The following is a 13,578-nucleotide window of genomic DNA, read 5'->3' as shown; positions in this document are numbered from 1 at the left end:
CTCCCTCCCTCCCTCTCTCCATCCCTCCCTCCTTCCCTCCTTCTTTCCTTTCTTCCTTCCAGAAGAGCATGTCCCATCCAGGGAGGCCAGGAGAGAAGTCCAGTGAGAGCCTTAGTTTGTTCTCTGTAGAACAGGCTTGCAGCTCAACAGACTGAGAGGACCTTAACGCCCGGATCCACCCCCTTCATTTAGTACACAGTACACGAGGACACTGAGGCTCAGAGGGGTGGAGTGAGCAACCCAAAGCCACACAGCCAATTAGTGCCAGAAAACAAGGACAGAGCCCTGTTCTGAGTGTCCTGTGTGTCCCCCTCTGGGGTCTTGCTGCTGAAGGCTGTTCCAAGCAACTGGGTGGGGAGAGGGTGGAACCCGGAGGTAAACAAGCTGAGGCGCTTATCAGCAAGAATTCCGAACAGGCAAAATTAATTTTTCAGTTCTCTGAAGATGCTGGAAGCAGGAGAATTCGATTTTAAGTTGAGATAAAGAAAGAACTATCAAGCAGGGAGATCCTGTCAAGATAAAGGCCAGCCAAGCAGCAGCACTTCCCTGTTTTTAATTAACTTTTATTTTGAGTAGGTAGGTATGACAAGGCACAAAATGCAAAAGACACAGAGGGACACAGGCTCTAAAAGAGGTCTGCTATCCCTGCAAGACCCCAGTCCCTGATCACCCAGAGGCCACCGGTTACGGTTTCTTATGGATTCTGCCAGAGAATGCTGTGTATACCCAAGCTTGTGCACATATGCACACATGCTCTTCTTTTGCAACACAGTAGCGTGCTCAGCATACTGTTCTGCCTTGGCTGGCCTTGCGTTTTCACATTTTCAAGACACAGTATACCTTGTGGAGTACCCTGGGCTCAGCCCGCTCCTAAAAACAAAGCCAACAGCACTTCCTAAAGGTATCTATAGACCTCTCACCAGTTACCACTCCAGAAAACAGCAGGTTCTTTCTCTTTCAGTTTCGTGATACACATACATAGACTTTTATTCACTTACTTATTTTTGAGTCGGAGTCTCACTTTGTCGCCCAGACTGGAGTGCGGTGGCACACTCACGGCCACAGCAGCCTCGACCTGCGGGGGTCAGGCGATCCTTCCGCCTCAGCCTTCCAAGCAGCTGGAACCACAGGCGCACGCCTGGCTAATTTTTTGATTTACTGTAGAGACGAGGTCTTGCCATGTTGTCCAGGCTGGTCTCGAACCCGTGGGCTCAGGCAATTCTCTTGTCTCCACCTCCCAAAGTGCTGGGATGACAGGTGTGAGCCACATCAGCGGATCCCCATACATAGACTTTGAGAACCTCTAAGTTAGAAGGAATTTAGAGGTCATTCAGTCAAATATCCAACGTCTTTCTTAGACTTTGAGAACCTCTAAGTTAGAAGGAATTAGACCTTGAGAACCTCTAAGTTAGAAGGAATTTAGAGGTCATTCAGTCAAATATCCAATGTCTTTCTTAGACTTTGAGAACCTCTAAGTTAGAAGGAATTTAGAGGTCATTCAGTCAAATATCCAATGTCTTTCTTTTTTGTTGGTTGACACAAAAATATATGTCTGAATATATGTGTGTGTGTGTGTGTGTGTGCATACAAATATCCAAATAGATATATGTTTGCTGGATAAATAGATGCAGTACATAATTTGCATATATTTGTAATACTTGTATGTGTCTGTGTGTGTGTGTGTGTGTGTGTGTGTGTATAGCTCCAACTATGCTGTGTAGGCAACGCCAAAAAGACCTAGACTCAGAGACTGGCTTCTCAGCCATCACTCTGTGAGAATCCAGACCTTGGGGCCCTAGGCGAAGGGGTCAACGGAAGCAAGGTGGCCGGGGCCACAGGAATGACGCAAGATCGCGACCAAGTAAGAAAGTAGAAAGAAGTAAAGTTCATCACCCATCTTTCACAGATTGGAAAGGGGACCAACACTCAGAGGCAAGCACAGAGGTTAGATTAGAAAATATAGTTTATTTAGAAAGTAAACTAGAGAGATCCACCCGGGCAACTTGGCGAGACCTCGTCTCTACAATAGATCAAAAATTAGCCAGGTGTGGTAAGCGCACACCTGTAGTTCCGGCTACTTGGAAGGCTGAGGCGGAAGGATCACCTGAGCCCAGCACGTCAAGGCTGCGGTGACCAGGAGCATGCCACTGAACTCCAGTCTGGGCGACAGAGTGAGACTCCAATTTTTAAAAAAAGAAAAGAAAAGAAAGTAAACTAGAGAGAGAAAAGGAGATTCCCCTTCCTCAGGGTCGGGGAGGGAGCCAAGGCCAAGAAGCATGGCGACAGTCATAGCTCAAAGAGCACATGGCTACCCTAGAGTCTGGCAAGGTAATAGCAAGGTGGCTGCTTCTGGCTGAGTCCTTTTAACTGTTCCCTTTGATGGGGGCAGGTTGTTAAGGTGTTTGGCTGGTGGTCTGCTCCACCTCATCACGAAGGGACAGGTAAGCACGGGTACTGACGTCAGGTGATGGACGGCAGGCAGGTGGGTGGGTTAGTCACTGGAGTCTTGGATCTTGAGGTCACCAGACTTTAACATCTCATGCCTTCAGATGGTGGACTAGATGGGAGGAGGAAAATTCCCTGCAAGAGACCTGTCAGACATTTGCGATTCACAACCTCCTAGACCAAAAGATGGTCTGTTATCATTTCTATGGCTCTGTCCTTGTTTTGTATCTGATGGAGATTTGCTGGGGGTGAGGTGGAGGGGGATGGTTAGGCTGCTGCTTGGCCTGCCGTGGAATGTCTAAACACTTTCTAAAACCTGCCTGTTGGGAATTTATCTATCTATGTCTAACCTGTGCTAGATTCAAAGCGTGTCAGGGAAAAGCCTATGCAAAAATGGCTATGCTGAGGCAAAAAGACCAAGTCTATTCTAAGTTTCTGTAGGTACCTCCTTTCACCAGGGAAGTACCTTCCTTAGCAAAGGCAATGCTGTGGGGTCCTGGCTTCCCTAAGAGAAGCAGCACCTGTTGGGGCAGGGCCCTAGAGCCCAGTGCAGGAGGACTCTTCAGCCCCAGGTAGAGCCACGGCTCTGTACACACAGGGCTCAACAGATCAGAGGGGCTTGGGGACTCTGTTTGGATAATGAGAAATGTATTGTTTTCTCTCAAGTTGAAATTAAATATCATTGGTAATAAAATGTTAGGAATTTGCCGCTCTGCAGGAGCCAGAGAAGTTTAGTTGCTTAATTAGGATTATTTGAGGTGAACTTTAGAATTTGATTCAGCCTGTTATTGCCATAAATTGACTTTATAATTATTCTATAAAGGTGTGGCGGGGAAAGAAACACAGATACTGCTTAAGGAATCAAGTGATCGGGAGCTTGGCGGGAGAGCCTGTGTACCCAGCATGCTGGTGCCGTTTTTTGCCAGCAGTGATATGGTGGGAGGGGAGGATGATATTGGCAGAGGGTGACCGTCCTTGCCCAGCCTGGTGCATGCATGGCCAGCAGCTCCAACTGCGCGTGGAAATGACACATTTGTCAGGCAGTAAGATGCTTCCTACACCAAAAGCTATGCTGTGGTCTGGAGATGTGCAACTGTGGACCCTTTGCTGTAAGGTTGGAAGGCGATTTTAAAATTTCTAAAGCATGGTGTAGAGCACAGAGAGAAAGATGGAGACAGAATTGGGAAGTTAAGAAGGCTACCAGTGTCACCCAATTCTGTTTATTTTTTTCCTCTCCTTTCTTCCCTGTGTAGCGCTGAAGACCTCCCTAGCTTGACCCGCCCACCTTCCCTCCCTCTCTTCTATCTTCCTTCTTTCCTCTTTCTTCCTCCTTCCCTCCCTGTCACCTCTCTCTCTCTCTCTCTCTCTCTCTCTTTTCCTTCTTTCCACTTCTATTCTTTGTTCCTCCTACTTTCTTCCTGACTATGCTTCCATGCCAGGCATTGTGTCAAGGACGTGGATGTGAACAAACCAGGCACTGCCCTCACCTCCCCATCTGAGTTGACCCTGTGTCACAGTCTTTCGGCTTCTCTCTCTCCTTCCCCACAACTCCTGGTATAATGGACAGGCTCACAGCGTGATATAAATGACTGATGACAATCGACCTATTCAGTCTCTGCATTGTAGCCAGATTCTAAGTCAACAAAGTGAATGCCTAACAGTGGAAATTCCAGATATCTGGAAACCAACTGAGGACTTTGAGGGGATGGCAGGAAAGGGAAAATGATTCTTCCAGAGTTCCCGAAAACAAATTGACCCAGCATCTGGGAGTGTTGGTTCTGCCTTCACCCCCCAAGGTCCAGCTGGAGAAGAATACTGAGTCCGATTCCCTGAAGTCTGGGTAGGGAAGACGCTCTGGAGCCATGCTCGCAGTGGCCTGCGAGGCGGCTATGGATGAGAGAGTGGGGAATAGGAGGTCTTGATGAAGACCCCGGGCTCAGTCGCAGATTGCCCCAGGGACCTGGGAAGAGTTATCATGTCACCTCTCAAATAAGGTGTCTGCAATGACTAACTGGGACAGTGGCTCTCAGCCCCATACAATAGGTGTTCTCCAAAAGAAGGCTCTGCTTCTCCTCCCTTCCGTCCCCAGCGAGAGGAATCACCTGCTGGCATCCAGTGGGGGGGGGTCCTGGGCACCGACGTCCACGCAGCGCCTGCTTCGTGTGGCTTACCACGCTGTGTTTGCCTCCCTAGGGAAGTGTACCGTGTGACGGAGAGCCTGCAGCGGGAGAAGGCCGGGCTCCTGAAGCAGCTGGACTTCCTGAGGTGCGTGGGTCAGCCTGGGGAGTGTTCCGAGAACGCACCCCCACGAGCCTCAGGGTGGGAGGGCCAGGGCTGACCGTGTCTTCCCTGCCCAAGTGCCGCAAAAACACAGCTGCTGAGAGAGCGCTCTCACTCCCTTGGTCCCCAGCCTTGTGCTGGGACCGCCGAGTTCCGCTCTGTTAGGTCTGGTCCATGGACACGCACGCCCACCGCCCTCTCCAGTTTATTCCTCCTTGGGGGAAGCCATGCGTGGAACTTGCTCTGGCAGGAGTGGTGCATCAAGCATCTAATCTATGCCAGATATCCTATCTCTTTCATCTTCCACCCGATGGTTAGGTAAGCGGGGCAGTCGTTAACACAGGAATTCACTGATGAGGAAGTTGGTGTTGGAGAAATGAAGTAATTTGCCACAAGTGACACAGCGATTCAGAGGGAGCCCCAATGGAAACCCGCAGTCGGCCCAGTCTTTTACTCGGCCAAACACTTTTCGTGTTTGTCGAAAGAGTCAGTGAATCGCAAGCAGAGAACTAAGAAAAGAGTTTCCTTAGTCTCCTAAAACTCACTGCCGTAAACGTAAAGTTCACTGGTCTGGAACGTGCTTCCCCCGCCTCCCCAAAGAGAACAAACCCAAGTGGGGAAACATGGAATTTTTGACTTTGCCAATGAAGTTTCTAAGTCACCGGTCCTGCTGCCAGCTGAGCAGCTCCTAGGGGATGGCAATGAAGCAGAAGGACTTTGGGTTCTGACTCTTAACGTGCAAGTGGTTTTGAATCACTGTCCAGGTACATTAGGCAGTTGTTTGTTTTTGCAGAAGCCAGGTAAGCCCACTATGTCTGGCATCTGTGATGCCGCTAAATTGAAAAGGGCTCCAGTCTGAGTGCATTTCAGCTTATCCGCACTCAACACGTGATACAGCCAGGCCTCTCAAGGTGGAGGACGTGTCACGGGTTCCTAGGTGGCCACATTCTAATCCGTTTGAGAGGTCTCGATTCTCAGGAAGGCCGGCATGAGAAGGAGAGAGCAAAATGTGCTCTTTAGAACAAATGCGGGGAGTCTCTTTCTGCTTTTCTTTTTTCTGTTGTGTTTAGAAAGAAAGAAAAGGGCAGATTCAGAGAGAATGAGCAGGGGAGAGTGGTCAGACAGCCCTCTACACATGTAGGTTTTTCATGGAGACCAGCATTTGTGCGTTATCTCATGCCTGGGGCTCTTCTGTGCCATTAGTCGCAGGGGGACCAAGCTTAAGCCCCACCAACGGATGGAAGCCAAGGGCTGGAGAGAAGACCCCACGGCAGAGCCTCCCTTCACAGTGAGACCACCAGCAATCGAGGAAGAGAGAACACTGGGATTGGGTACAGAGGACAGTAGGAATGTGGGGGAGGCCTGGGGGTGGGATGCTGATGAAATCAGGACGGTGGCTGGGCTAGGACGGGGCCAGGAGGACCGCCACCATGATGCCCGCGGGGGTCCACGGAAGCAACCCCAGGGCACTCAGTGAGGAACAGCCCAGCACTGCCCCTCGCTAGCTTGTGTGACTGTGAGCAGTGGCCTGGTGGATCCACCAGCTCCAATCTCAGTTGTCTCCCGCCTGGCCTACAGGCTTCCTTCTGAGAATGAGAAGGTCTGTAGCAGGGCCAAGGGGTGGTGGGAAGGACGTGGATGCACTGAAGGTGCACAGCACTTCTTCAAATACTGTTGCTTCCATACGAAGGTGGCACTCAAAGCCAGAAACAGCACAGCAGGCTCTGCAGAAAAGGTGGGGCTTCCTGGGCCCCCAAAGTCCTCACTTACTGCTAACTTACTGTGCCACAGCGCCGGGGTCCTGCAAGCATGAGCTCGCCTGGCTGTGCTGGGGCTCGTAAAGCACCTCCACCTCCTTCCTGACTCGTTCTAAAGGGCCCTGAGGGGGGCCACCTGCTCACCTTGTACGGTGACTACAAACAACCCAGCGCCTTCTCAGTGTTTTCTGCAAGACTGGGGGACTTGGAGGTCCAGGGCCTGCCTGAAATCTATTCCTCTAGGGCACTCCACACTCAGCAGAGAGCCTAGCCTGCAGGGAGTACCCCGTAAACGGCCGCATCATCATGATTAGGGCCTGACCACGGCTGTGCCCTTCCTGCCTCTCCCAAAGTGCGGGCTCGTTCACGGGCGCCTGGGCAGAAGAGTCGCAGAAGCACAAAATGGCAGCTCACTTTGAGGTCATGTGGCCCACCCTCCCCACCTCTTGCGGTGATGGATGACATTCCCAGCCATCAGGATTGAGTGCGTGCTGCAGTCACACGGCGCCTGTCAACTCCTCCTTGAAGCCTCCGCCTCTTGCCGGTCCATCCTCACACCTGGCGCTTGTTTCACAGCAGAACCATGACAGACGGGCTGCCTGCTGCGCCCAGATCCCTGCCTTCTTCTCTGTTGTGGTGGACTAACTTTCCCTACTCCTAGAAGAAGCTCCCTCCCCACTTATGCCCTAGAATTAGAGCCCACTCTCTCCTGCTTCCTCAAGTTCTGTCCTGGCTTTGGTGCTCTCTCTCCTCTATCGTCAGTTCTCTCTCTTTTGGAGAAACCTACAAATGTGCTCTGATATTTCTCACCCAGCATGTCTTGTCCTCACTTCCCCAGCCAGCTCCTTGCTTTTTCTTTAATCCCTTTTTGCCAAACTTTCTAAAGATTTGTTCACACTCATGTCTCCCTCCTTTTCTCCACATTCTCAACCCTCCAATTGGGCTTTCCCCCGCCCCGTCCCAGGAAAACAGTTCCTGCTCAGGTCGCCAGTGACCTCCGTGCTGCTAGAAATTTTGGTGGAGTCTCAGAACCCCCTTCTTGTCCCCAGCAATCTATTTTTCGCACAACACCCAGAGGGATCCTGTGAAAACTGCAATCGGATCCACCCTGCTCCCCCCGCCCCCCACCGCCGCCCCTCCACCCCTTGGCTTCATATCTCATCGGCAGCAAAAACCAACCTTTGTACAGTGGCCCACAAGGCTGTGACGGAGCAGGTCCCCATTTCTTCTCTGGCCTCATCTCCCTCGGTACTTACTCACCCCTGGCGAGCACTCCACCACCTCCGATCTGTTCTTGCACAAAGGGTGTGTGCCAACTCCAGGCTTCCCTGGCTGTCTCCTCCACCCAGAAGGCTCCCACAACACCTGCCAAGCTCCTCTCCCCCTCAACTCAAGAAGGCTTGATGCTGCCTTCTCGGTGAGGCCCTCTCTGACCGCTCCACCCTCTGGCTCCTCTTAATCCACTTTTCTGCTTTATTTCCTCAGTAGCAGCTATCTCCTCACTAAAACACGATTCTTATTTATATTTATGTTTTATTCACTGAGGCGACCCCGATAGCTAGAAGAGTGCCTGGCAAGCAGCGGGTAGGAAACATTTGCACAAATGCACCTGTGAATGAATGAAGGGTTCCCAGATGGAGGAGGGAGCCCAACGTCAAGTTCACAGGCAGAGCTGGAACTCCTGGTCGCCCCCTCGTGGTAGGAGAGACCGTGCATGAGCCTGATGGGCTATGGGTGTCTCAAGGCCGTCCAGTCTGTCCCCGCCACCCCTGCTCTGAGTGTGCCGTGCGTCCACACAAACTATCCTCTACCATTAGTCACGCACCCAAGAAAAGAGAGTCCACAGTCTCCCTGGCACTTCCACACCAAGCCTCACTTGCACCCATCTGACTAGCACGTGGCCCATTATTGGCTCTGTCAACTGCATACTCGACGTTTGAATCGATTCCCCTTTGCTATTCACAGGGAAAGAAACAAACATCTTCGGGATGAACGGGACATATGTTTTCAGGTAACCGGCCGGTTCTTCCTCATAAGGGTGAGAACCAGGAGACAAGGACTGTGACCCAGCGGGCAGCCGGGTCCAAGAATGTTTTGACACTTGGGATCTGTTTAGCAGGACGATGGACTAAGATTTTTTTCTCCCTTTGGGCAAATAGTAAAAACGCCGGGCCTCTTGGGGAACAGTGTGTTAATTTTGTACAAAGTAACACACTCTCCTCTTGGTCCGACAAGACTGAAATATTTGGAAGGGTCACACATTTCTTGGATGCAGGAATGATAGTTCTAGCCATGAGATGGCGCAGTTGAAATGCCATTGTCACGTTTTAACCAAAATGCTCACGGTTTTCTTCTTCATTTGAATTTTTATCTCGATGAAAAATTTGCATTTTTGCACTGTCAAAGAAAAAATTGGGATGTACATCTCACTATTTACATCATTGATATTATGAGCAATTTTTCTCTGTCCCATAGAGACCTCTACTCTTCCGTGTCTGAGTATATGTCTGTATACGTCCCAAATAGCATGAAATTCTATATTTACTTAAGGGTCTTCATTGTGAACCACATTAAACAAAACCTAGAGTTCCATGCTCCCCTACTCAGTTTTCCATTTAGACAGAAGCCACTGGTACCCTGACAGGAAGAAAAATGGAGTCAGGATGGATTGATGTGGCTTCCTAGTTATCAGAATGATTGCATCATGGATTTCATGAGAGTCATGAGTCACCTTGGACCATGACCCTGGCTGCCACATGAGGAAAGATAATTCCTATTTCCCACCCACAATGCCCATATTACAGGAATTTTTGCAAAACATTATTGGAAAGAGGGTGATGTGTACTGGACCCTTAGCTGAACAATGACCTAAATACGATCAGCAGAAGACAGCTGGTTTGCCCTAAATTAAGTCCAACCTGGTTTATAACTGCAAGTCCCTGAGGGACCTCGTTACACCTCCATTTCTATTTTTGTTCTTATTTTTATTTTATTTATTTTTTATTTTTTGAGTTGGAGTCTCACTCTGTCACCCAGACTGGAGTGCAGTGGCCGTTCCCAGCCACTGCAGCCTCGACCTGCTGGGCTCCGGTGATCCTTCCGCCTCAGCCTTCCAAGTAGCTGGAACTACAGGCGTGCACTACCACGCCCAGCAATTTTTTTAATTTTATTATAGAGATGAGGTCTTGCCAAGTTGCCCGGGTGGGTCTCGAACCCGCCGGCTCAGACAATCCACTCACCTCGGCCTCCCAAAGCGCAGGATTACAGGCTTAGCCAGTGAGCCCGGCCGATTATTTTTATTTTTTAGAGACAGGATCTCACTCTGTCACCCAGGCTGGAGTGCAGTGACAACCTCAACCTCCTGGGCTCAAGTGATCCTCTCACCTCAGCCTTCCACGTAACTAGGGCTACAGATGCATGACACTAAATTAGGCTTTTTTTTTGAGTTGGAGTCTCACTCTGTCGCCCAGACTGGAGTGCAGTGGCCGCTCCCAGCCACCGCAGCCTCAACCTATTGGGCTCCGGCGATCCTTCCGCCTCAGCCTTCCGAGTAGCCGGAATTACAGGCATGCGCTACCACGCCCGGCTGATTTTTTGATTTATTGTCAAGATGAGGTCTCGTTGCCCAGGCGGGTCTCGAACCCGCGGGCTCAGGAGATCCACTCACCTCAGCCTCCCAAAGGCACAGGATTACAGGCTGAGCCACCGAGCCCGGCTGCTTTTTTTTTTTTTTTTAACGGAGATGGGGGTCTTTCTATGTTGCCCAGGCTGTTCTCCAACTCCTAGCCTCAAGTCCCTCCCACCTCAGCCTCTCAAAGAAGTGGGATCACAAGCAAAAGCCACCACACCCGGCCTTACAGTTTCTCTTCTACCACTGACTGGCAGCAAACATCTCTGCCATCCACCTATGTGTCTATTAGAGCAAGACTTAAGCCTACACATGTTTGTTTGATGATAGCAATGGTTACAATTATTTTTGAAGTGAAACTGAATGTATTTCAAAACTTCCAACCCAATGTCACCCTAATCTCCTCGCCTCAATTCCCTTCACCTGCCAAACTCACTCTGCTTTGAAAGGGAGAAGGAATCAAGAACTCCGGTGGGGAACAGAAGAAAGAGATACAATCATGTCGCTGCTGAAAGATGAATTTGGAATCACCATAGCCTTGCCTTCAGGGGCTCTGAAAACTTTGCAACTCCTCCTTCTCTCATTAAGGATCATTGGGAAACATGGGATGGCTGGTTGATGAGAGAATTTTCCTGTGATCTGACTCCCTCTCATCGCCTGTGTTTGAGAGCACTGGTGAAATGAGAGTTTGTAAGCTCCTACTCCGCCCAGGTTCTCTCTTACAGATGTTTGAGCGATTTATCCACACCCAGGCTATTTCCACAACCAATCTGAAATACATTATGCTAGCTTGCAAGCTGTGGACAGCTCAGAGCTCTGAGTTAATTGATCCTCTGGGCTGGTCCTTTTCTGGTTATTTCTGGAGCTTTGGGAATAAAGAGGGACTCGAGCCATCAGGAAGAGTGTAAATTAAAGATGCTCCAAAGTTTTTGGTACCTGTCAATATTTATCCTAATCCTTAACGGTTAGCTCTCCTTCTTTGTTCGCTTGTAAATTATTGGTGCCCCTGTGAAGATAACGCGATGGACCCTAGACTTTAAACTATGTGTTTGTTCATTTGATTTGATTATTAGAAAGGAGATAGAGGGAATCTGGTGAGGGATGACGGCAAAGGGGAGAATGGGTGCACGCTCACAGAGAGACCAAGGTGTGGCTCGCTCCCTCCAGAGTTTAGTTTGGAGCCCGTCTTGTGAGATGGGAACCATGAGCCCTTTTCTCCTCAAACACTGGGGCATTCCAGCAGGCATGCATCTGAGGGCATTTTGTGTTTCTACAGAAAGATAAGGCAGCCAAGGCAAACACAGCTGCTTCCAAGGCAAGCTGGAAAAGGAGGTCTGGCTCCGTGATAGGCAAATATATGGACAGCAGAGGGATTCTTAGAAGGTAAGTTCCCATCTTCCATGTGTTCATCCGTTCATTCATCTGGCGCTCGTTGGGAGCCGGCTCTGGGCCCAGACTCAGTATGGGCTGGCTCCTCGAGATGTGGCCCTGGTGGGGAAACTGAGGTCAGCTGCGCTCGCTCCCCTCGAATCCCAGAGGACATGCCCCTTCCTGTTCTGACCTCCAAGCCAGAGGGGAGCTGAGCAGAGCAAACCCCCAGGACAGGCCATGGTCTTCCGAGGACACCCTTGTGTGTGTCTGTAGAAAGGAACCCTGAGAAGCAGCCGGGTCAAGGGAGAGAGACAGTTCTCATGTCTGCTGAACAGAACGGATGTGCTTGGCTTATTAGGGACATGACTGCATGGGCTGTGAAGCTTAATTAAAGTGTCATATGGAATCTCCAATAGTTGGACTCCTTTTACAGACAAGACAGGGTCCTGTGCGTGGCAGATCGTTTCAGTGATTCATACTTAATTAACTCAAAGATAACATGTTTTGTTGCTGCTGGGCGGCACATGATTGAGTTTGGGTACCCCAAGGGTTGGCTCATTGTTTATTCAGAGAGACAAGTCAGTCCCCCGCCCCCTCCTCTTCTTGGCATGTGCTCCGACCACATAGATGACCACAGAGACAGAGGCAGCCAGACCCTTGAGTGTCAGACACAGGGAGACCCGGAAGATGGCAAGCACGAAATAATAAGCCATGCAAAGGGAAAGTGACTCTCTGGATGTAAGTCAGTTCATCAGTAAAATCTGTGGTCCTGATCGTCACGAATTCCTTTTTTAAAAGGCTGAATAATTAGATACATCTTGGGAGCCAAATTCCTGCCATAGTAGTTGGCCTCTTGATTCCTCAGAACTGAATGGATTGATTGCTTGCTTGATTGATTGATTCAACAGACATTTACTGATCACCAGACATCCTTTTGAGTTCTGTGAAGGCTCCCAAGGCTCACGTCTAATTTATCATTCGTATCCATTATTAAATGTTCACATAATAAATATATATCGAGTGCCTACTGTGTATCAGGTACTGTGCTGTGTGCTGGGTACACAGTGGTGAGCAAAATAGACCCAGCTGTGTCTCCTGGAGCTTACAGTTGAGTAGCAGAAGCAGGCAAAAATCCGTAAGCAACAAATTGGGAACCCTGAATTCTAATTGGCAAAAGTAGCTACTCTCTCTACCACTGGCAGACGGTGCCCAAAATGAACTCAGGCACGCTCAGCTGAAGGTTTTACAAAATGTCAGTAGTGCTTGAGAATTTCCCAGATGAAAAACTTCTTCCAAGAAACGCTTCGTGTTAGGGGCTATCTAGGTGTCTGTTTCTCTTCTGGTTGCAAAGCCTTTGAAAAACCATGCTCTGTGTGTGTGCATACTTGACCATGTGTGTGTACAAAAATTCACTCTTGTGTGTACAAGCAGAGTGGATGGAAATGCGCTTTGGGTTCTAAAGCAGATAAGCATTTGCTAGGCTCCATGGAATAGAAAGGAAGCTTGTTGAAAAGAAGGAAGACATTTGACTTTTAAGAAAAAAATTACTATTTTATTTTATTTATTTATTTATTTGAGTTGAAATCTCACTCCGTCGCCCAGAATGGAGTGCAGTGGTACACTCCCGGCCACTGCAGCCTTGACCTGCTGGGCTCCAGTGATCCTTCCTCCTCCACCTTCCTAGTAGCTGGAATTACAGGCGCGCGCTACCACACCCAGCTAGTTTTTGTTTATTTATTTATTATAGAGATGAGGTCTTGCCAAGTTGCCCAGGCCGGTCTCGAACCCGCCAGCTCAGACAATCCACTCACCTCGGCCTCCCAAAATGCTGAGATTACAGGCTGAGCTACCGAGTCCAGCCAAAACTACTATTTTATGAAAAAAATACTATTTATAGTGCTTGAATTGCTGCAAATCCTTTATTTTATATCAAGGGATCCAAACTATTAATAATTCATCCTTTTTGTGAGCAAGCACCATGTCTCCATTGATCTTTCAGAATTGCAGTTAATGTCAGGATGGCAATACGTGCATGCTTTTTTTTTTTTTTTTTCCTTTTCCTTCCTACTGTTTGGTCTTTAGGAATATATTATAAAC

At 49.2% G+C, this 13,578-nt stretch overlaps 1 protein-coding gene across 1 annotated transcript in view; it reads left to right on the top strand.

Moving 5' to 3' along the window:
• Positions 1-13,578, top strand: part of CRACR2A (calcium release activated channel regulator 2A) — an 83,553-nt gene that overhangs the window by 45,585 nt on the left and 24,390 nt on the right. Inside the window, exons 8-10 of the mRNA XM_008065181.1 lie at positions 4,639-4,710; positions 8,448-8,493; positions 11,387-11,493. Coding sequence (XP_008063372.1) covers positions 4,639-4,710; positions 8,448-8,493; positions 11,387-11,493 — 225 coding nt within the window. The remainder of the gene's footprint in view (positions 1-4,638; positions 4,711-8,447; positions 8,494-11,386; positions 11,494-13,578) is intronic.

The sequence above is a fragment of the Carlito syrichta genome, unplaced genomic scaffold (genome assembly GCF_000164805.1).
Source record: "Carlito syrichta isolate Samal-C Ts95f unplaced genomic scaffold, Tarsius_syrichta-2.0.1 Scaffold308185, whole genome shotgun sequence".
In the NCBI taxonomy this organism is placed as follows: domain Eukaryota; kingdom Metazoa; phylum Chordata; class Mammalia; order Primates; family Tarsiidae; genus Carlito; species Carlito syrichta.
Note: the sequence above shows the minus strand (reverse complement) of the source record. Positions and strands in the feature narration are given on the sequence as shown.